We start from the raw sequence: 24,803 nt of genomic DNA, 5'->3' as shown, positions 1-24,803 counted from the left end.
TTGCCCTTGATGATTTCATAAGCCACACAGGTATATTCTAGTTCTACAAACCAATCAAAAATCAGTTTACATACTACTGTAGTCTTACCGTCATTGTTTACATTCACCACAATACAACAGCTTCAAGACTAAGTGTAAGCTACGCTTGATTATGAGAACATGTGCTAGATAAAGTGACATGCACACAAAAGGATGTCCTAAAATATTTTGACAAAGTTTACATGAACTCGTTGCTATTACCAAATGCGTAACAGTGTCTTTACTAGAATTGTAATAGTGAATTTGGTAACTATTACCAAAAGTGTCGTTATTACCAAATGGGTTGCGACAGAGCTTTCTGTGGGAATTTCTACAGTTATGTATAAGACGAATTACTGTAGTATCCTATAGTTTGGGATTTGGGAGACTACAGCTTTCTGTAGGAATGGGTCTTTATTTTGGGAAAAAGTACAGTTGGCCCACAATAGCTTCTAAATTGATAAGCTTAATTTTTCTCTCTGTAGATTAATTGTTGTTGGCCCTCCAGTATGAAGCATGACAACAAGTTTTGTGCTTGATGTAACTGAAATATTGGGGCAAAAAAAAAAAGAAATCGGGTTCAACATCCTACTATATTGTGCCGACTGGGATAATGAAGACAGGTGTCCACCACAAGTGTGCTATGAGGTAAATTTTACTCGGACAGCGGCGCTATGGCCTAATCTAATTACAAATTCCAACTGTCAAGGGTTCTTTTACAATAATGTCAATGTGTACACCGGATCTCAGGTTTTTGTCCCCTCTGAACAACTAGACAATGTTCTTTCATGCCAGACCCTTTGTTCGGCAACACTAACAAGGGGAAACCTCGCCGGAAAATCCCAATGTATTTTTCCGGCCAACACAGGATGCAAACCCGAGACCTGGTTAGCGAGCCAGTGTCTTAAAATTCACTGAGCCAGTCTGGCTTCAAAATATAGGGTTTCAGTTCCTATAAATCTTTACAGTTTGTTGTAATTATCCGACATGAACAACACAAATATATATGATTTAATATTTATCAATAACATTTAGTATATATACGCATTATACATAACAAATATGTCAACATATACCATCTATAGTTTTTTTTAAATATATATATATTATATAAATATTCTAAGTTTAGAATAAATAATGTTACCAAATATAGGCATATATAATCTGAATCAGTATAACAAATGATATGTAACTATATATCACATTATAACACTACAGTTTTTCACACAAACTGCTGTGATTTTCTTAGTGTTTAGTAAATACCAGTATATACATGTTGTATTAGAAATAATCTCTAAATTTCACATATATTTTTTTATACAACCCATAGACTTAATAGCTTTTTGTCAAATACATCTAAATATAACAGTATGGTTTAAATATGTATACATTTGTCTTTTTTTATTATTTTAGTAAATAACTTTGTCCATATACAATCTTTTTATAAAGACAATTTGTATTTAGTTTTCAGCGAAAAACACATATTTAGCTTTATTACTTAGAAGTACATAATATATTGATAGCTTTAAAGGACAAAACTCATATTTCAATAAATGAAACTTAATAATTAGTGTGGAAGGCCATTCTTAGAACTCTTTATTCTATTCCCAAGAAAACTGTCTGAAGAAATATCCACTTGTTAAGTGAAATTATAATTGCGTTATGTTAGTTGTTTTTCAGGGAATAATAGAACCGACAGGTTATAGCTACCTTTCATTTACGTTTTGGCATAGAACTAGTTTACAAAAGGTCTTGAATAGTCAAGTTTATCATGTAATGTAATGAAAATGGACAGAATCTGATAAATATATCACAATGTATAATCAAAATATGTATGTCTCATAAACTGAAATGAAAATAAAAATATATTTATGTAAATATTTTATACAGATCTATATCAAATTAATAAAATTTTCATAAATGAAAGCAAAAGAAAAGTCATGTTACAATAAAATTAAATCATGTTAGAATAAAAATTAATCATGTTACAATAAAAATAAATCATATTGTATACTCAATAAAAATTTATTTGACTAGACTATTATATAAATGATCAACTATTTTGAAAGTGTAACAAGTGTTGGAAGCTAACATAATATAGACCCAATGACGCTCGATTATCTGGGGGGTCAATACGGATAATCCATTAATTGTAGTTTGTGCAAAAATGAGATACATGTATTGTTGAAGGATGCGAAAAATAAAGTCCGCTTGTTTATAAAGCTTTCAGAAAAAAATGTTAAAGCAAAGGTAACAGCTATAAGTTATAAAAATTATCTAATATTAAGTCGAGTACGTATTTACAAGCTAACAATTCCGGCAAACATTTCAATATCTTTGCTTGCACGCAAAAATTGGTTACTGACAGGGTGAACAGCAATACACACCTAGTTTTAGTAATGCACCAAATGGGCTAATGAAGAAGGCTATAATATGCCATGCAGTGTCCAACTCTCTTTTTGTCCCATTCAAACTACTAGACAGTTCCTTGGCAGGCCCTTCAGCCTGCACCAATGACAAGGGGGAACTATGCAGGATAATCCTGAAGAACTTTCCCTGAAAACACTGGAAGCAAACCTGAGAACTCCTGGTTTAGCGAGCTAACACCTTACTGACTTGAGTCATGTAGGCCCCACCTATTAAAGGAATCTTATAAATTTACAACATGATAAGATGAAGAACAATCACAATAATAAACTATAGCAGTAATAAATCTTAAAATAAAAGCAGTATATTTATACTAGGGCCGTAAAAAGCACAGCTATATATATTTACACATTATTGTCACAACAGTTCTGTTGGAAAATTAGCCTGTTCATTTCACTTCAAACTTCATGTGATAAAATATTGTATTGGCAACAATTAAATAATTTTTAAAAAATTGAATTCTGTTTATTAGCAGATTATTTCATTTATCGGTCATTGTCAAATAAACTTAATAAATATAGGAAGTCACAAAATTTAATAGATACATCAGTAGGCACCAAAAGCTCAACAGAGGCGGCAGGAAATAAATGGAGCAAATTCCATGATACAAGACACTTTGGTTTAAATTAAAAGCTACAATAATAACACTTTTATACAAAACACAATAAATTTATATTGCACAATATAATCATCGGCAAGACATCCTCATATAATGGACAAAAATATGGACAATATTATTTTATATTTTAAAACACTACACATCACAGTGACTTTAATAAATGTCAAATTTAAATTGCAAATGGTTAATCCATGCAGATGCCTTATTAAAGAATATGCATATTAGATTTCAATAAAAAAAAAAAACAGCGTCTGCCAGGCAGGATACGCCCACATTTTGCAAGAGATGGATAGAGAAAAAGCTAAAAACAAACGCGATTTTTTGTACAATCAGGTGCAAAAATCCAGAAAGTTATGGCCCGAAATGTGCAAATATCAAAAGGGACTGAGATCTTTGGGATATAAAGATATATTTTAAGTTTCATCAAAATCAGATAAAAATTGTGATCTCTCGAGGGTCCACAACCTTCGTATTACACACTTCTACATAATTTGCATACAAAGAGCAGCCATTTTGTCGGGCAGTTTCATTTCGATTTTCCTGAAATACGACTTAATCTTCATTATGGTGGAATGGTGATGTATTTAAACGGTTTTTAAAATCGGAAAAAAATTGTGACCTCTAGAGAATCTGCAAGCTAAAAATGCTTTTTCTCGAACAATCGGGGGCCATAATCTAGGAAGTTAAGTTCGGGTATCCGCGATTATCATAAGGAACCAAGATCTTAGTGTGTAATGGTGATATATTCAAACGTTTTTTTAAATCGGATAAAAATTGTGACCTCTACAGGTCATAATTCAGGAAGTAACGATCTGATATGCGCGAATATTGAAACGAGAGAGAGAGAGAGAAATGAGGTTTAACGTCCACTCGACACAAACTAGGTCATTTTGGGACTAACACATGGTTTTAATTTTATTTCAATAATTCGCTTGCGCATAGGGGTCTTTAGCAGTGGGAAGAAACCGGAGGACCCGGAGAAAACCCATGAGGTTGGACAGGCGACCCTACTCCTTGTCACGTACAACCGGGGATTCGAAACCACGCCAGTCGACTCAATGACAGACTTTATGATACAGCGCGCGCACGCTAACCATTCATCCATCCAACCCCCCATATTGAAAGGAACCAAGATCTTTGGGTTATAAACTTGCATTTCAAGTTTCATCAGATATTTGATATACCCGATGTTTACACTATTTGCGCACGAGGGGCGGCCATTTTGTCTGGCAATTTTGGTCCGATTTTCAAGAAACTCAACCTCAGACAAAATTACAGTGTAACGGTGATATATTCGAACGTTTTTTTAAATCGGATAATAATTGTGACCTCTAGAGGGACGACAAGCTAAAAACGCGATTTTTTCGTAAAATCAGGGGCCATAATTCGAGAAGTTATGATTCGATATGCACGAAAATAGAAAGGAACCAAGATATTTGGGTTATAAACATGCATTTCAAATTTCATCAAAATTAGATGACAATTGTGACCTCCAAAGGGTCCACAACCTTGATACACAATATTTTGACACTATTTGCGAACGAAGGGCGGCCATTTTGTCCGTCAGTTTCGGTTCGATTTTTACGAAATTCAAACTCAACCATCCTTAGGGTGTAACGGTGATATATTCAAACGTTTTTTTAAAATTGTGACCTCTACACTGTTCACAAGCTAAAAACGTGATTTTTCGTACAATCAGGGGCCATAATTCATGAAGTTACGGTCCTATACATGCCAATATCGAAAGGAACCGCAATCTTGGGGAGATAAACTTATATTTCAAGTTACGTTGAAATCGGATAAGAATTGTGACCTGTAGAGTGTTCACAAACAATTGTGGACGGACGGACAGACAGGGGCGACGACAATATACGTCCACATGAAAATGTGGGCGTATAAAAATGCAATAACTATGGAATGTTCTAGTTCTACTGAATATTCTCCATACTGTAAATAATAAAAAGAAAATGATCTCCCTTTTCCTTCAACCATGTTTACATATGAAATTTAAAACTTTCCTTAGTTCATTTTGGTACAATCACGATATTATTCATAAAAGCAGAATAGTGCTGACTGCACTAAAACAAGTTCAACTACCTCTAGAAGAACCATGTGGTTTCCACCAAGCTTGGTCAAATTGTGTTCATGAACAGCTGATTTCGGCTGAACGGTTGATTGTGCCATCTTTTTATTTTATACAAGTGATGAATTGACCACCAATGTTTCCCTTGTTACAAGCACTACACTTAGTTATAAAAGAATGTCATCCCATAAGAACACTGTGCTCTTAATATCGACCACAGGACCTACAGACACCAGCTTTTATCACATTATATTAGGTTTTCTTATATCCTGAATGTTTTACGAAGGTTTTCCTATTAAAAAGTATGTTATCATATCTCCTTTTCCCTTCACTTTAACCATTCCACGACATTCTAACATATATCCACGAGATGATAAAATATTATACATTTCTTGAGTAACCTGAAAAACAAACCCAACATAATTTTAAATAATGGATGTGACTATATTATTTGCAGCCATAATTTTGGATAGATAGAGAACTAAGTTTAACGTCCACTTGACACAATCTCGGTCATTTCGGGATTAACATATGGTTCAATTTTATTTCAATAATCCATTTGTGCATATGGGTCTTTAGCAGTAGGAGATAAACAGAGGATCCGGAGAAAACCCACAAGGTTAGACAGGAGACCCTATTCCTTATCACGTACAAGTGGGGATGGCCGAATGGTTAGCGTGTTTCGTGCTTTATCATGAAGTCTGTCATTGAGTCAACAGGTGTGGTTTTGATTCCTTGGTGGTATGTGACAAGGAGTAGGGTAGCCTGTCCAACCTCCTGGGTTTTCCACGGGTCCTCCTGTTTTCTACCAATGCTAAAGACCCCAACATGCAAGCGAATTATTGAAATAAAATTGAACCATATGTTAGTCCCGAAATGTCCTGGTTTGTATCAAATGGACATTAAACCCATTTCTCTCTTTCTAACTTAAAAAAGAATATGTTATTGCTAACCTGTATTTTGTCTGGAACCCCAGTACAATCCATACGGCTAGCAACATTGACAGTATTACCCCAGATATCATAGTGAGGTTTTTTAGCACCTATAACACCTGCCACTACAGGGCCTACATTTATACCTGTAATACAAACATAGTCATTTACTTATACTACTTGTTGATATATATACACACAACTAAATAATCTGTCTTAATTAGCCCAGCCGGTGCAGAAATGTAAGGTGTTAAACCCCATTTCATTTCAACTAAATAATAACTAAATAATGAACAGAAAATCGGTGAAGAGATTAGGAAACAGCATCCTAGTATATTGTAATGCAAGTCAAAGGATATATAACACCATTTAAAAAACATTTAAGGGTTTTTCCCTTTTTTTCTTAGTAAACACCAGGGGCTATAATTCAAACGTTTCTCCTTTTCACTAGAGGTTTGACAATAATTATTATACACCAACAATATTATATGGTTGTCTTCAAAGCTAGCCAAAATATAAGCAAATTTTTTAAACTTAGGACCAACATAACGTCATTTACAGGTAGACTTTAACAAGCAGCTTTAACTTCTTAAATCCTCTCAACTTTGAAGTGCATAATGATAACACCAGCTTGTCATTAATTTCAAACGTTAGTGTAATAGAAAACATAAAATTGTGATTATTTTGAATAGAACTGTATATAACATGGATATCATTATTCTCAATGGATAAGATATTTCACATTTCAACAGTTTTCTTGGGACAAAAGAACCTAGATGTGGACCTTAATAAAGTTTCCTAAATCTGCTAAAATGACTGACGATACAGCCAGTTTACTTACCAACTCTCATTTTAAAGTGATTGAAGGAATGTTCATTAACATGTTTTAACTGAGCTTTTAAAGCGAAGGCATAATCTACGACCGCTACAACATGTCTCATATCACTATGATTAGTCTGAGGTGTTAATCCTGATCCAGCCATATATGTCTCGCCAATAGTCTTAATCTTCTCTACACATCTAAATCTCTCTTGTTCTAAAATCTAAGTATTAAAAAAAATAGGGAAACTATTTAATTAGGACATTCAATGACATGTTGTTGGAAATTTGTGGATAGAGGGAAGGAGTATCAAAACTGTTAGTTGTATAAAGCTAATCAAATAAATAACATGTTGTATCAGGTGTTCGATAATAGTAAGCGGGAGAGAGAGAGAAATAGGGTTTAACGCCCACTCGACACAAACTAGGTCATTTCGGGACTAACACATGGTTCAATTTTATTTCAATAATTCGCTTGCGCACAGGGGTCTTTCGCAGTGGGAGGAAACTGGAGGACCCGGAGAAAACCCAGGCAGTTGGACAGGCGACCCTAACCCTTATCACGTACAACCAGGGAATCGAAACCCCCGCCAGTTGACTCAAGATAATAGTAAGCATACTGTTAATGAGTATTTAGGGAGCATGGTGGCTGAGTGCTAGCTGACTAACTAGGTTGTCCTGGGTACCCAGGTTTGATCCGAGAAAGTTTCTTGGGATTTTTCAGTGTAATTTTCCCTTGTCAATGGTAGAGGACCTGGCAAAGAAACCTGGATAGTAGGAAATGCATGGCATACGCCAGTCTTCATAAGCCGGATTGGTGGAAAAAAGGAGGATATTAAATCACATTTCATTTGTCACCGATCATTGTTAAATGGAGTGATTGTTTAGAATTGGATTTTGATGTGTTATCCATAACAGAAAAATTTTACTCTATGTTGTGTCATGAGTAGAATTTTTTCTCTCCAAATCACCAAAATATGAAACATAAACTTGTTTAAAATGAATTTCTACTATAAACATATTTTTAATTTTACAATATAATAAATCGAAGAAGACCTACTTCATCAAAATCTGCGATAATTTCATTAAGTAATCTCAGACATTCAACCCCTTCATTATTCGCTTCTAGTTCCATATAAAACTCAAAGAAATTTGTTATAGAGGCGAACATAACACAAGCATTCTCACAATCTTTATAATATAAATCCTGAAAATACACAAAATCATTTCATATGTCGCATGATACAAAAATACCAGTAGTTATATATTATTCTTATGGTATATACACCATTCAGACAATGGATGAATCTACATCAAAATCTTACACGGTTGCCAACAGACAGATGACCATGAGATAGGTCATAAAATTTTACTTGGATGCTATTTTATGTTACTACTATTGCTCATTGAGGGTGATATCACAGACAAAAAACATCTTGCCCTAGGTGAGGATCAAATACAATACCTTGTGAAAATATTAATATTCTCCAAAAAATGCAAATCACACATCATTACTTTAATTAGAATCAGAGAGGAACAATTACAACATGGCTGTTACAGTCAATTATTGTCTGTTGTCTTTTAAATTATTTACCTCATCTTTTTTACTTTTAAGAAAATGTTCAGCAACAGCTAAAGGTAAGATATTAGCTACAAGTCTCAGATTATAGGCACGTAAACTCTCCATTTCTTCTTTCTCTTCTGTAGCCTGAAATATATAATACAAACTTCTTAACTGATACAATATCATTTCAACAGCACTAACACATCAGTGTGTATATCTTTATTGTCTTAATTTGCTAGCAAATTGGCAATGTAAGATCGGCATGCAGTGTGTTATAAGTGACATTTTGCCCAGACAGCAACATTTTTGCCCATTCTTCATCAAATTCCTACTGTCTAGAGTTCCTTATATACACTCTAATGAGAACGCAGGCAAACCCAGGGGAACTTTATCTTCTTGACACATCCATTTTGGATATTACTGTGATATGCCATGAAAACTTTCAATACTTAGTCCGCAAAGTCTGCCTTAAATCATTAAAAACTAAAAAAAACAAAAAACAAACCTGTATCTTCCATAGAAAATCTAATCTAGCAGTAGATTCTACTTGTTGAGCATGTACAAAAAGCACTATTGCAAATATTACCAAAACAATAATAGTCTCCCATTTCAAGGCTACACTAAATGAAGCATCTGGGACTTCACTCCTGTAAATCAACAAAAAAATTTTTCTTTCAATTTCATATCCATATTTATTTTAGCTTATAATAAAAGATAAAAGAATTTTGCTACAAATTTGAAAAGTGTAACCAGTCTATTTTCTTTAATTAAATTTTTAATATTCAATCTGAGTACAAGCTGTGAAAAATGAGATATTGTCTGACAAATGCAAATGACAAGCAGTGGTTTTATTAAATCTTTCTATTCATTTCACACGGTCATCTTTTGTGTCTTCCACAATTATAGTAATAAGTCAGTCCATTTTTCAGGAAGACTTTTTAATACATGGATGTTCTTACTTCATAATAACAAGTTAGAACCATTAATATTTTAAAATTTTACTTGTGGGATGTAAATGATACAGATTATTGTGGCTTTAAAAGGTTAAAACAACTTACCATATGTTTGCTTGTAGTAAGAGGTCATGATTATCAAATAGATCTGTATAAAGTAGTTGTACAATCAGTAAATAAATAGATGTCAACGAAATTAATAAAACCATCTTAACAACAGAACTAGTCTGTAAAAATACAGCTGAACTTATTAACGCCAAACTCACACATAATGTAAAATACTGAAATATAAAAACAGAGGAAAAACTCAACAAATGTCCTTAATTTACTTGGGTGTAAATGTCTCCATTAATATGATTTTAATCACAGACTCTCTAGCTTGCAGTCTAATGACAACATCGCCAAAGTTTAATTTAATTTATAGATCTTGGTTACAGTTCTGTTTTTAAGGGGGTTGAGGGGTGGGGGTATTGAGGCTGTTGGATCAGGTCTGTCATTGAGTCAAGTGCTGGGTTTTGATGCCCCGATTGTACGTGACAAGAAGTATGGTCACCTGTCCAGCCTCGTGTAAATGTCTCCATTAATATGATTTTAATCACAGACTCTCTAGCTTGCAGTCTAATGACAACATCGCCAAAGTTTAATTTAATTTATAGATCTTGGTTACAGTTCTGTTTTTAAGGGGGTTGAGGGGTGGGGGTATTGAGGCCGTTGGATCAGGTCTGTCATTGAGTCAAGTGCTGGGTTTTGATGCCCCGATTGTACGTGACAAGAAGTATGGTCACCTGTCCAGCCTCGTGCGTTTTTTCCGGGTCCTCCAGTTTCTTCTGGTTAAAACGAAATTGAACCATGTGTTAGTTCCGTGGAGCAATGTACTAGCTCCCCCCGCCACCCTCCTTGGGCCTGTCTAAAGTATACACAATGACCAGGGAATATAATATAAATGTATTATACAAATCTATTTACCTGAGGAAAGACAGAAGTAGGTCCAGAGTTATCACATTTTGTTAACCCTTTTTCATCTAAGAAGATAGTTTGACTCAATAAAGAGAGATTCTTGGAAGTTTCTGTGAGGTTGTAATAGGTCTGAACACAGCTCCAGATATCAGGAACAATTAATATAAACTGTTCAAATAAACAAAACATAATAATTGATTGTTACGGATGGGCTATAGCATGACACTTCATTATTATGATGATTAATAAGTTTGACATAGTATCATTAGTGATTTACCTCCCATGCCTGAAGCTTTAACCTTAAGTTTATTTAGAGAGTAAATCACAGAAAAAATAGGTTACCAGGAACAAAACATGCCTAAAGCAGCTATGTTATCCAAGCTGTCCAAGGTTGTGAATCCTTAAGTGAAAATATGCAAAAGATTTATATGGGTGTATTCACAGGATTCTACATGTGATCAAGGACAATAACTCAAGACATTATTGCCAGAAATCAACAAAAATTAATAGGTATCTCAACCTAACTAATGTTAACTACACAGGGGACGATAGGTAATATACCAACACATGGCTGTAGGAAAAAAGGGATAAGGACTGGAAATGTTCCTTAAAGTAAAATAATCCACGAGAATAGCAACTAGAATCCCCATAACCTCAACACAGCACATTATAATCCCAAACCTTTTAAAGAAAATTCAAATATTTCTCATTAATCATTAAATTTTGTTTCTCATATCAGTAGTACCTGAGATATTCCAAGTTCTAACTTGGATCTTGGGGATAAATGTGAATGTTCATTTTAGCGTGTTTGCAAAATTTTGGTGAACAATATCATCCACAAAATCAATGATATTATAACTTACCATAGATGCAAAAGCAGCAACATAAACTGTTGCTATGGAGATAATCGCTACCAACTGATTTAACCAACGATTTAAAGCTAATTTTCTGGCAACAATTCGCAAACCCTTTGGAGTACACTGAAAGAAATGAAACAAAGAACATAAATTTAATGACTTATGATTAGACGATGACTTTTTTTGAGGTATTCACAAAATTCTACACACAGTGAAGAAATATTTGTTCCATTGGTGTATAATTAAGGAGTTTCACTGCAGTCAGTAAAATTTCATAGAAAACAATTTCAGAAAATTTAATGGGGATAATTTTTGAACCAGCGAACTAGTACAAAAGTGCTATTCATCTTGTTCTCCTTCTTCTTGGGGATGACACTCTTCGACAAAAGCCTATAGCTCCACCAATTCAAGTAGGATGGATATGAAATTTGCCTGTTTCTTTCATTCACAAACTTGCACAAAGATTCACAGACTTGTGCAATGATTCACAGACTTATACAATGATGCACAGACTTGTGCATTGATTCACAAGCTTCGATTTTGATATGACACCATAATACCAATATCACTGCGATGATGTTGTGCTTGATTCCTGGTCCATATAATATACTCGTCTTATCAAACAAGGTTCTCAATTTTCTCTGAATTGAACTGTATGAAATATATGTATCACCCCAAATTAAGAGCTTTAAGTAAAGAATACTTACTGAAAAAGACTCTGATAAAATGAGCAGTAAAAGAGATAGTATCAAAAAGGCACCAACTGGAAATAAAGTGGCAGTAAGAATAGAACTGAAATAAAATAAATAAATTAAAACTCATTAAGATGATGTTCCACTCTTGCGAACTACATAAATCACTTCTGCTGGATGCAGGGCAGCATTCAGGTGCTAATACTTACAGACTTCATACAGAAAAAATAGGAATCAGAAAAGGTTTTGAAAACATGAATCACCTTACCAATTGGTAAGAAAACTGCCAGTAGATATCATCATGTCTGTAATTTTCAATTTTAACTCATTCTCTTATTCATTTAATTTTCTAATATTCAGCAGGAAAAATCAGATATTATCCATGTTTTAGTAAATCCTAGGCCAATCAAATTAACTAATGTTATAAATATGTTACTTGTATTACATAACAGACACAGCTGTTCATAAGACAGCGGACTTTAATACATTTACCGATTGATAAACTATTCTTATAACTTTACTTACCTAGGCACAATGGTTAACTGAACAGCACAAACACAGAAATAAATTAAACAAACACAGCAAAGATGTGAGGCAAACATAACATCTCGTACTTTACAATACTGAAATAGAGAAATGGGGAAATTCAAAATTGTTCCATTTAATAGCCATGAATATGAAACAAATATAATTAATATACATACAGAAATACAACAATTTAATAATTTAATAAATTCAATAGTTATATTTCAAGTATTATCCCAATTTAATAAATTCAATAGTTGTATTTCAAGTATTATCCCAATGTCTTTGCTATTGTTGCACTGTATTTACAATTTATTGATGTACTACAGTTAGGAAGGCACCTGTCGCAGACTTTGTCAAACACAAATCGCCAATTTTCTTTACTACAATATCTATATACGATGTGTGATAATTTGTCCGTGAATGAGTCTGTTACAAGTGCCTTATGTCCAGGCTTATTTACAGTATCAAACAAGCCAACAGTGAGGCTGATGCCCCCCGCCGAAATCCCAAAATAAATAGATGACACATTGCTTATCTGTGCTTACCCTAAGCAGACAATGCTCATCTTCGAACTCCATCAAGGTATTGACCAAATAAACACCTATACTAAGTTTGAACATTCTAGCTCAATTAGAAGGAGAGTTATTGTGTCCCAAAGAGTGTGGCGGACAGACAGACAAACAGACGGACGGACGGACACACAGACAGACCGGCGGGAGACAATTACAAATACCTATTGCAATATATTCTCTGTGAAGGGGATTTACGTGTGAAAATTTTCTATGCCTTTTGACTATATATGTGTATTACAGTCGACACCAGCCAAAAAGGTCATGGAGTTATTTTAATGAATTACCTTTTCTTCAAGATCTTTTTTAAGGAACGTGAGAAAAAAACCTTTAACATGTTCAGATCGTAATCTTTCTATACTCCTAGCATCTATAGCCCTAGCAAGGTATTCATTTACTTCTTCTTCTGGATTTTTGCCTTCTAAATTATCTAACCCTAATCTATAATAACAATACCATAATATCACAGAAATTAATTTAATATTCACAAACAATAAAATGGTTAAAGATGGGTTTTCAATTCTTTAACACATTTTAAACATAACTTGATTCAATTCAATAACACTTTTTAAATATAACTTGTTACCAAAGAGATGGTAGGTTGGTATTTACAAACATCATGTGGTTAATTAACACTTATCACCTACGACAAATGTAGAATTAACACAAGGTACAATTTTATAGATACACAGTTACTGAGTTTATTACTATGCTATGTTTTGTCGAGGAAAGTCTTGTTTTATATAGTAATTACCAGTAATTATGCATCCATAAAATTGTACCTTGTGTTAATATGTTTAATTACTAAATGCCTATTAAAGAAGTCATGGTAGAATTGTTGAACCGATAAAATTTCCATCAATAAATGTTTTAGCTTATATATATGACATTATTGATTATACACTATATGAATATAAGTATGTAGTTGTATATAGCATGACTTACTTATTATGAAGAGCCGCATCAGGATTCATATCATATCCCATTGTCTTCATCTCTTTACTGATATGACTTTTATCACCATTAACACCATTATTAACAGTAACTTCTACTGATGGACGTAATTTCTGATAAATACAAATAATTTGTTAAGAGAAAACAATGGTTGTCATACAAAAGCGACAATACTATATACCGGAAAACAACCGAAAAACACGGAAAACTCCCGGAAAACACCATGTTATATTGAATACCGAATACACCGTAAAAACACTAAATAGCGGAAAACACACTAAATAGCGGAAAACACCCTAAATAGGTAACCCGGAGCCTGGTCACCTCTTTGCGGGGAGTTAGGGTTAGGTTTTTCCGGTGTTTTCCATAGGACCAGCAGTGGGTTAGGGTTAGGGTTAGGGTTTTCCGGGTGTTTTCCAGAGGACCAGGCTCCGAGTTACCTATTTAGGGTGTTTTCCGGTATTTAGTGTGTTTTTCGGTATTTAGTGTTTTTCTGGTGTTTTCCGGTATTCAGTATAACATGGTGTTTTCCGGTAGTTTTCCGGTTGTTTTTCGGTGTTTTCCGGTATATAGTATAGCCCATACAAAAGTCAAAGTTGAGAGAGGGCGGTAAAAAAAGTGATTTCATCCCACCTGAGTAATAGTGTACTTTAAACAGATAATAAAAAGTATTAAAACTAATACCGAGATCTAGTTCGGCCAACCCTTCAAGAGTTATTGACCTGATGGATGGTTATATTTCGTTAATACTCATTTACTTGCAGTGTAAACAGCTATTACATAAATATTCAATTAATACTTCATTAAAATATTAGGGAAGTAAACAGCTATTACATACCAGTAAATATTCCTTTAATACTTCATTATTTGATTATGTCCAAGACATAAAAGTCTGTGTACATATGAAATTTAGGCGTCAAAATATACATTGTAGAGGAATCGTGTTTTCACCTTGTTTCAAAATTTCAGCCCAAACCACTTATCCAGACACGTAACCCTTTTAAATTTTGGGTTAATTTCTGTTCCTTTAGAGGTCTATACAGTACATGATCCATGTGCTGTACTTGACAACGAAAGGTAAATTTCATGTACACACCTACATGCTATTTCTATAATAGCAGCTTGGGACACCGGTTTCCATTTCCAGATGAAGACTGACAGGTTTAAGTTGTTTGAAAACATATCACAAATATATTGAGTTAGTTACTATGGTAGAGGATTTTAAGGGCTTTTAACACAAAACTAAGCAGTTTTATTCTCCAAACTATAATAGAGATTGGCTCTTTAAGGAACTAAAAAGCTAACATACCCGTAAAAAACGGTTAATACTTAATTACTTGATTATAAATACTAATTAGGTTCAGGTATTATGTTAATAAATCTGATTATATTAATGAAAATGTCCAAAAATAGGATATAACATATCGTCAATACTGATTACCATGCTAATGATTATGTTGTTAGTAGTTGTTCTAAATCTGTTTGTAGATGATTAAAACTGATACGAGATGTTAATCCTTGGATGATCCGAAAACAATAGTGTTATAATTTATGCAATAAACTATTAATGAAGAAAATAATTGTTGGATGAAAATATATCACAGCAGAAGAAAAGTTGATTTCATGTGGAAGATAAGTTAAAAGTTGATTTCATTTGGAAGTTGGGTTTCATGTGGATGAAAAGCTAATTTCATAGGTTAAAGCAGTGATTCTCAACCAATATGCCGCAAAATTTTGAACGGCACAACAAGAAAATTTCTCACTAAAGAAGCAAACTATTTGACTGATGAAATTCGAAACACTGCAATAAAGCAAGTTCATAGCTGTGTTTTTCTTTATTTAGTTTGAGACGTTCTATGTGTATATGACTAGTCTGTGTCTACGGTTGTATGTTGTCTATGACTTGACATGTTTTTATTTTGCAAAATTCAAATATATTTCATTTATATTATGTCAGGTGTGCCGCTATTTTTTTGCGTGTTCCAAGGTGTGCCGTTGGTAAAAAAAGGTTGAGAACCTCTGGGTTAAAGTATAGTAAGCATGAAATAAAATGTGTAGGGGAAATTTATACACAAAGGAGTTAGAATTTCTCCAGTGTTTAAATTTTTTAAGCAGATGAAAATTGGGCTAATGAAGACGTCAATTTTTCCTGGCCTACTCTTATATCAAATGCCAACTGGAATTCCAAGGGATCTTTTATGTGCACACCAATGTGTTCAAACGGGACCTCGGTTTTTCATCCCATCTGAACGACTAGACAGCTGTCCTTGTCAGGCCCTCCGTCCTGCACCACTGACAAGGGGAAACAGATGAAAAAAGTTCTATTTTAATAAATTAAAATAATCAAATTTTACCTTATTTGGAGTATCATGAGGTTTGATGAGATATGTAACTATGCCATGTGCTCGTAGATATGTACTTCTCTCCCACGAATTACCAGGTTCGACCTCATAATCTCCCTGTAAATAACTTAATGTTTCTTCTGTTATATGAACTCGTCTGAAAAAAAACCCCAAATAACATAATAAATATTCAGATATGTTAATAAAATGAAATAATATATGGATAGTGACATTTTGATAAAGGATTTTTAAAGAGAATTTTTCTAATTTGTAACTCATATATGTATACAATATCATCTGATTTCTTTGGATTGTTTTATGTAATGTGAAATGTACTTTCGTGAATTGTGCATTTCAACGTTACTACCATTAATATATGATTTAAATAGGAGCGCACCTTGAATTAAGAAGACAAATTTGATAACCTTGGCTCCTAATTTATTTAAAAACAACATTTGAATATAACCTACCCTGGTAATCCACCGGCCTCCATTTTGTTTGCCAAAGTTACATCATTTGACCAGACGTCAAACTGCCATTTTCTTAATCCCAGAACACCACAGTGAACACGACCGGAATGAATACCCACTCTCATGTTAACATTTACTCTAGTAACATCTCGTACTAACCTGAAGAAAATAAACAAGTCATAAATGATATTATGACTTTACTTAGGCAACATATATATACAACAGTTTACATGTCATCCAAAATTAAATAATGCGTTTGTGACATCACTCAGGCTACAAGAAGTAGCAGTTGTCTATTGGAAAAAGTAAATACACAATTAACAGTTATCTTGGAGTACAAAATGAATAAATTTGACTTATTCACTCCGGTCAGTGCCATATTGAAAGCTTTGTGGTGTCAATGAGAGAGAGTGGGTTTAACACACATAACACACATTTTTTGGCAATGATTCTAAGGGTCATTGGCAGGAAACTGGGGGACCCAGAGAGAATGAACGAGGTTGGGTAGGCGACTCTACTCCTAACACACCAGCTTGGTATCAAATTCAAAACCATGTAATCTGACTAAATGACAAACCTTACAATCTAAAGCACACAAGAAAAGACGACTCCATCAGAAATGCTTGAACTGGGTCCCTGAGGAATTTTCTAACTTTCATTCAACATTGTCATCCTTTAGTTTTAGTTTGGTTCTATAAATTTGGTTCATAGAAGGATTATTTCTTCCAAAACTGTAAAAAAACCTTTACACCTTTAAAGAAACAAAATAAAACTTACGATATTGCATCTATCATGTCAAGCCCCATCTCAACACAGCAATGGGCATGGTCAAATCTTGCTTCTGGCAGGCCACTAACACAATAATAACAATCTCCGAGAATTTTGATACGTAAACAATGATTGTCAGCAGCTAATCGATCAAACCGTGCAAATAATTCATTTAATAGTTGAACTAGTTCCTGAGCTGTACACTGGGATGATAACATCGTAAAACCACAAATATCAGCAAATAAAATACTGAAAATAATCACAAAAGAAGAATATATTGGTACTGAAAAATACTTAATAATAATCAAATACAGAGCCAGGCCCAGGGCCGGTGGACTGCGTAGTTCTCGACCCTCGGACCAACCAATTTCCTTGGGCCGTCATCGTGGTAATGGACATGTTACATGATATACATATCAGTAACAGATGATGTTTAGCTAAGGCTACCAAAATATCCAAACCCACTCTAAATACAGATAACCTCAACATATATATACCATATATTTTATCATTTGCATATCATATACATATACATATCAGTAACAGATGATGTTTAGCTAAGGCTACCAAAATATCCAAACCCACTCTAAATACAGATAACCTCAACATATATATACCATATATTTTATCATTTGCAGAATGATTTCGCATGACTGGCCTCGAGTTCACAAAGCATTTTCAGACATGTCTTAAGAATTTACTCAACTTTCAATCAATGTTTATATGAAATATCTTTGATCCAGAAATACAAAACTTTGCAAATGGTTTCTTATTGATGTATTTGATACATTAAAACACCAAAAGTTTTATAAAGGGCTGATTTAGCTTCTGCATTCATCTAAAAATTGTCCATCAGACTAAAAAGAAGAGACAAATCTACGCAAAACTGACATCAACAAAACTACATCTAAGTCTATAATACATGGTTGAACTGGCTGGTCATACTGAACTTTAATCAGGTAGCTGTTGTTGTTTATTTCAATTTTAAGGTCCAATACAGAATATCTGAAGATGGTGGGTCATAAAACTGTTTAATGTCTTAAATTAAGTGTGGTTTAATGTTTGAGAGGAGAAATTAAGTAATACACTGATACTGCGGGTGTTTGCCCGAGTGTTGTTTCAATATATTACGCAATGTCTTAAGCTCGAGATATTAAACAACTTAAAATACAGACACTGTACATGCTTTTCAATGAAATAGGTCACACGAGTCCAATATTTCATATAGTATAAATAATATATGATTGGCAAGTTGCCGGTACATTATTTGAAATAATGGTGTGGCAACATCAAAGGATGATGTCACATCTGTATTTTAAGGGATATTATTGTGTTGATTATGGTCAGTTACTGGGCGTGTCTAATACAATTGCCACACCCCTCAATGCACTACTGTATGAAATGAAAACTGAACTGAGAAATAAGATAAGCTAATCTTTGTATTAATTTAAGATCAGCTATATTTGGAATGCATACCATAAATAGATTGTCTTCTATTTTTATTCTTATCTATGTGTGCTATATTTATTCATAATAAATAATTCAGATTAAAATACACATGTACACACTTTCATCCTTTGATTTAAGAATATATGATGTTTAGAGACATGTCACACCCATTATCAACTCATTGGAGCAAACCTGAATTTGCTCCCCATTTCTTCCAGCCAATGCAACATACCTGCCAAAAACGTCTAAATATATGTATTTCTGGTGTCTTTTCCCCATATAGAAATGAGCACAACTAGATATATTGGTAACACTGTAAAACCCCCAAATTGGAAAGATCAACTTTATTTTGAACATGTCTGAATAATACCCAAACAACATAAATACTATCTTTACATGTAGTTGAAATCCATAGAGACGCCTTCTGGGCGACAAGACACAGTAGTCTTAATTTAGCGCTTTAAGCTACCTCCACCTCACCCCTGTAGTGCATATCAACTTTATTTGAACAAATTTTAATAAGTACCAACCATGCAACAAACCTACCATATTTCATTGAAATACATCGCATGCTTCAGGACAATTAGTTAATAGAAAATATATAATAGTTAACAGACAACAGACAGAGAGAGAGAGAGAGAGAGAAATGGGGTTTAACGTCCACTCGACACAAACTAGGTCATTTCGGGACTAACATATGGTTTAATTTTATTTACATAATTTGCTTGTGCGTAGGGGTCTTTAGCAGTGGGAGGAAACCGGAGGACCCGGAGAAAACCCACGAGGTTGGACAGGCGACCCTACTCCTTGCCACGTACAACCGTGAATTCGAAACCACGCCAGTCGACTCAATGACAGACTTTATGATACAGCGCGTGCACGCTTACCATTCAGCCATCCAACCCCCCCACAGACAGACAGAGAATATAGCATAAGTCCTTTCCCATTGAAAAGGACTATCTATCCAAATATTCCTAAAGACATAAAATTTTTGTCAGCCCATCCTTTAATCTATTAAGTGAAGTTTATACTTTACACATACAAATAATTAAATGAGAATTATAAAATCTATGATAATCAATTTAATGCAGATTTAATACACTGCTACATGTCCTGACTACAGAAAAATCAATTTACTTAACGACTATTTTCTATAATGACCTTGTCTTATTATTGTTTAGCCTGTTTAATATGGAAATGAGTTCTTTATCATTGAACAATGTCACAATACCCTGATTTCCGTATCCATAAATGTATAGATTGATCTTTTTACAAATAACCATCTCGAAATATTTACTTCAATATGCTATTATTTACAGTAATACCATCCGGGTATAAGATCAATACCATCCGGGCATGAAGGAAGCAATAAACATTAAATGCATATCAAATCAAGTGAATGAATTGAATTTAGAAATGGGCTGACTTTAGGCTTTTAATTTTGAAATTTTAAAGAAGGAATTCTAGATATACTCCTGGTTTTGCATTAAAATACATACTCTGATACAATGCTCATCACAGTTATAGCTTAATGCCTCAACGATTCTGGATTTGCTGGTTATTTTTGTTTGAGGATAGGAAGTATGTAACATTTTTCACAAAATCATTTTGTCCATCTATAAAATTACTCAATATGCACATTTCACAAATATTGGCTTTAGTCAAATGATTGCCATTTTTCATGTGTAATGAAATGGAAATGGAAATAAGTTACAAATGTTTATACATGTACTTAATTCTATTTGACAAATCTTTATATGCATGATTTTTGATTATAACTTGGGATATTTCACTCTTTCAGAGTATTTTTACAACTTATTATTCATTTTTACTGACAAAATGTCAAAGAAATGATAAAATGTAAAGAAACATATGCACTCAGCAGTTAAATCGTGCAGGCATGCCATAAAGTTGTCACAATTTGATTCTTTTGTAGATACTTAAAAAGACAATAATCTCTAGAGGGCCAATAAAATATTTCAAAGTGGTCAAGAAAAATATTCCAAAAGCAATCATCGGAAATCGTTTATATATGAAAAATATTCTTCATCTCATGAACATAAACGCTGTGTGTAAATTTAATAGCAATTAAATGATAACTGTAAATGTAGCATCATGAGCACCCACAGGGTTTTTTAAAGGGTCAAGAACAGGAACTCCATAAATTATAGTTTTTGAAAATTGTTGAAAATAGACCTGTTTACTTAACTTATGCATTTCAAATCAATAAAAATTTACAGGGTGTGGTTGACTAAAACCTAAGTGTATTCCATATTCAGTTATGAGATCATTTCAATATTATTTCCAATCAAAATATAATTTCCAAATGAATTCAATGCTAAGCTCAACTAATCTTTTATCTTTTCTACTACGGGTAGATAGGAAATAATTGTTTAGTTCATTAATGTAAATTTTTTACCATGTGAAATGAATTTTGGTTTTAAATGAAACCTACCAAAGAAAGCAACTTTGTAATTGATTTATAATCGCATAAGTTATAAAAAAAAGCATCTGACATTTTAAATTTTTTTTTATCTTAATTCTATAAATTGATATGTTTTGATTATAATCTTTAGATAACGATAAGAGGATACTTGTCGAAACGTCGTGCTTTTAGAATAAACCAGTGATTGTTTCCCATAAAAATTGTGTTCTATTAATGTTTTGATTAGTTAAGTCAGTTAAATTTGGCCTGCTTGGTAAAAGCACCCCCCACCCCCAAACCCACAATTTAATAACCCATGCCCCATTGGGAAGGGTCCAATTCCCATTCCCATTAAATACATCATCCTAGTATATGCCTCTGCTCCATATCACAACAATTAGCTTTTTAATACATTAAATGTCATTATTGTGAGCCATGGTTAGTATTATGTGAACTATCTGATTCATTTCTGATTAATTGTTGATGTTCGAAAGAAGAAAATACAATATGATTATGTTCACCTGGGATTTTATCAATAACAATATTGATAGTGTTTATCGTTACCAACGTTATGGTGCTTAATTATTAAACTTTCTTTCATGGTCATCCTAACAGAAACATCAGATTGTTGCTGTTATTAAACTGATAATGAGTTAGAAAAACATAAAAATTGTACTCCAAGATCTGTAATTGAGTCACCCCAAGAACTGTAATGGAGTCATCAAAAACTTTTATTAAAGGGCAAAGAGGCGTGTTTAATGTCATTTAATTATAATCTGTTTTATTCAGTTTCTACCCTACACCTGATAATTTGTGAAAATTGTTTAAATGCTTTAGTTATAGTTGTTGAGATAAAATGCAATCTGAAAAATTACAGATTTGGAAATAAGACTTGTCGATAAGTTATTAACCACTAATATTTCCTCTAATAGCAAATATCTTATGGTATTCAAATTTTATTTGTGACACAATAGTATTCACGCAAATATTTGTACAAATGTATTTATTGAAACTGTTTCAAGATACATTTGACACAATTTATCTCACATGCCTAATAAAACTGTAATTGCATTAAAAGTGTGTCATGCAGCCAACAGAATATTTTCCTTATATGGTATAAATACTGTGCACACATTAATTTCTTTTATACACTCGATTGAGTGATTTACAGATTTAGGAACACATTTAGGAACTCATAAATGTGTATATTTCCCCCTTCAAAAGGTGCCCCCTACCCTGTCCTTATGAGCAAAGCAATAATATTTTAACAAATTTGAATAAAAATTACCTAAGCACATAGGATACCAAATTTGTTTTAAATCCATTAAGTACAAAAATGTTTAGATTTGCCCATTTTTTTAAAAAAAAATTTTTTTTTTATATTCGATACACTACCTCCTCCATGGCGGTAAATTTCCTTTTGAATAAACATTTCCCAAGCATCAGATCTACCAAATTTGACTAGAATACACTGGTAAGAAATGTCTAAATATGTAGCACCAGACAGATTTGCCTAATGGGTCAGGCAACTATACTTTATCAAATCTAAAAAAAAATAACTTGCATCATGGAAATTTACTTACCAAAAATTGGTGAAATTAAAAAGTTTAGGAGAAAGGCTAAACATAGTTTACAGGCCTGATCAACATTATTTCACTTCATCAGAAGTACCATGTTCGAAGTTATTCAAGAGAAGTAAATTTGTCTAAATTTGCCCCAAGAACCTGTGCATGCACAATTTCTATGGATCCATACAACAAATCTGAATAAGCATCAACCCAGTACTTGTAAGTTGTTTTTAGTATCAGTATCCTTCTCACCCATTTCACCCCATTATCTCTCTGTTTTATTACTATAGCTGTTAGCTTACAGTTACAGTATTAGTATAATTAATGATAATGGATAAAGCAATAAACAGTTTATTAATTTTTTGTATTCTACCCACACATGTAGTTAAACATGCATTATATGTAAGAGCCAAATCTGCCTAATGCAGGTCTTTCTTTGGGCCTTAAATGTTATATAAATTATTGATTAGACATTTATTATCATGACAAGACCATCAACTCTTCATGCCATCGGATGGCTCTGATTTTAAGTAGATTAGAATGGTTCAGCCATTTAATGATTTGATTTAAAAATGGAGAAGTGAGGTTAAGACTTGAATGACTAGTACAGTGGTTAAGATCAATGCACACATCTTGTTAAAACTACAACCACTGATAACTTCGCTCAAAATAAAGTAATTTGAATGAAAATTTCAATATATTAATTTTGCATTATCTATTTTTAAAACATATATAGAGAAAGGCCAGCTATTTATCTAAATCTCACATAATGCCCCTTTAACCAACATTAAAGTCTTTATTCTCCCCCCAAAAAACCCAGCACACTGTATTAATTTTTGTTGTTTTGTCTAGATATATCATTTTTAATTGCTTAATTTCATCTTTAACTGAAAAGTTTTTCCATTACTTAAAATGATGAAGGTGTTAGTACGAAACAAATAAACCTGTAAATGACATTATCAATGTCAATCAATGAGTCATGTGATTAATCTGGCTGAAACTACTATTATTTCTTTTATCTTTGTAACATTATTATTGTTGCTAAGCAATCATAACAAATCAAATGACTTTTTATTGAAATTCTTGTCAAAACCTACACCCACTATTTGACTGTTCAAGCGAAATAATGTATCTTCTCCCAGTAACAATTAACCCAGCGGCTGCCAGGCAGGATACGCCCACATTTTCGAGAGATGGATAGAGAACAAGCTAACAAGAAAGTGATTTTTCCTACAATCAAGGGCCATAATTCAGGAAATTACAATTCGATATGCCCATATATCGAAAGGAACTGAGATCTTTGTGTTATAAACATACATTTCAAGTTTCAACAAAATCGGATAAAAATTGTGACCTCTATAGGGTCAACAACCTTGATATACCATATTTTTACGCTATTTGAGAACGAACGGCGGCCATTTTGTCTGTCAATTTTGGGGCGATTTTCACAAAATTCAAACTCAACTGTCCTTAGGGTGGAACGGTAATATAATAAAACGTTTTTTTAAATCGGATAAAAATTATGACCTCTAATGGGTCCACAAGCTAAAAACATGATTTTTCGTACAATCAGGGGCCATTATTCAGAAAGTTACGGTCCGATATGGGCAAATATTGGAAGGAACCGAAATCTTTGGGTTATAAACTTATATTTCAAGTTTCAACAAAATCAGATAAAAATTGTGACCTCTATAGGGCCCACAACCTTGATATACCATATTTTTTACGCTATTTGAGAATGAACGGCGGCCATTTTGTCTGTCAATTTTGGGCCGATTTTCATGAAATTCAAACTCAGTCGTCCTTAGG

At 33.3% G+C, this 24,803-nt stretch overlaps 1 protein-coding gene across 2 annotated transcripts in view; it reads right to left on the bottom strand.

Moving 5' to 3' along the window:
• Window positions 1–1,358: 1,358 nt before the first annotated feature.
• Window positions 1,359–24,803, bottom strand: part of LOC126831735 (adenylate cyclase type 5) — a 47,966-nt gene continuing 24,521 nt past the window's right edge. For both annotated transcript variants that reach the window (XM_050562386.2, XM_050562385.2), the window contains exons 5-20: window positions 17,562–17,801; window positions 16,785–16,943; window positions 16,327–16,471; window positions 13,964–14,085; window positions 13,306–13,459; window positions 12,447–12,544; window positions 11,937–12,021; window positions 11,236–11,352; window positions 10,382–10,540; window positions 9,521–9,696; window positions 8,968–9,109; window positions 8,493–8,606; window positions 7,959–8,105; window positions 6,921–7,122; window positions 6,101–6,225; window positions 1,359–5,548 (exon numbers count right to left, since the gene is read on the bottom strand). In XM_050562386.2, coding sequence (XP_050418343.2) covers window positions 5,426–5,548; window positions 6,101–6,225; window positions 6,921–7,122; window positions 7,959–8,105; window positions 8,493–8,606; window positions 8,968–9,109; window positions 9,521–9,696; window positions 10,382–10,540; window positions 11,236–11,352; window positions 11,937–12,021; window positions 12,447–12,544; window positions 13,306–13,459; window positions 13,964–14,085; window positions 16,327–16,471; window positions 16,785–16,943; window positions 17,562–17,801 — 2,308 coding nt within the window. In that variant the 3' untranslated portion in view covers window positions 1,359–5,425. The remainder of the gene's footprint in view (window positions 5,549–6,100; window positions 6,226–6,920; window positions 7,123–7,958; window positions 8,106–8,492; window positions 8,607–8,967; window positions 9,110–9,520; window positions 9,697–10,381; window positions 10,541–11,235; window positions 11,353–11,936; window positions 12,022–12,446; window positions 12,545–13,305; window positions 13,460–13,963; window positions 14,086–16,326; window positions 16,472–16,784; window positions 16,944–17,561; window positions 17,802–24,803) is intronic.

This window comes from Patella vulgata, chromosome 9 (genome assembly GCF_932274485.2).
Source record: "Patella vulgata chromosome 9, xgPatVulg1.2, whole genome shotgun sequence".
In the NCBI taxonomy this organism is placed as follows: Eukaryota; Metazoa; Mollusca; class Gastropoda; family Patellidae; genus Patella; species Patella vulgata.
The sequence above is the reverse complement of the archived record's forward strand: the minus strand, read 5'-3'. Positions and strand labels throughout refer to the sequence as shown.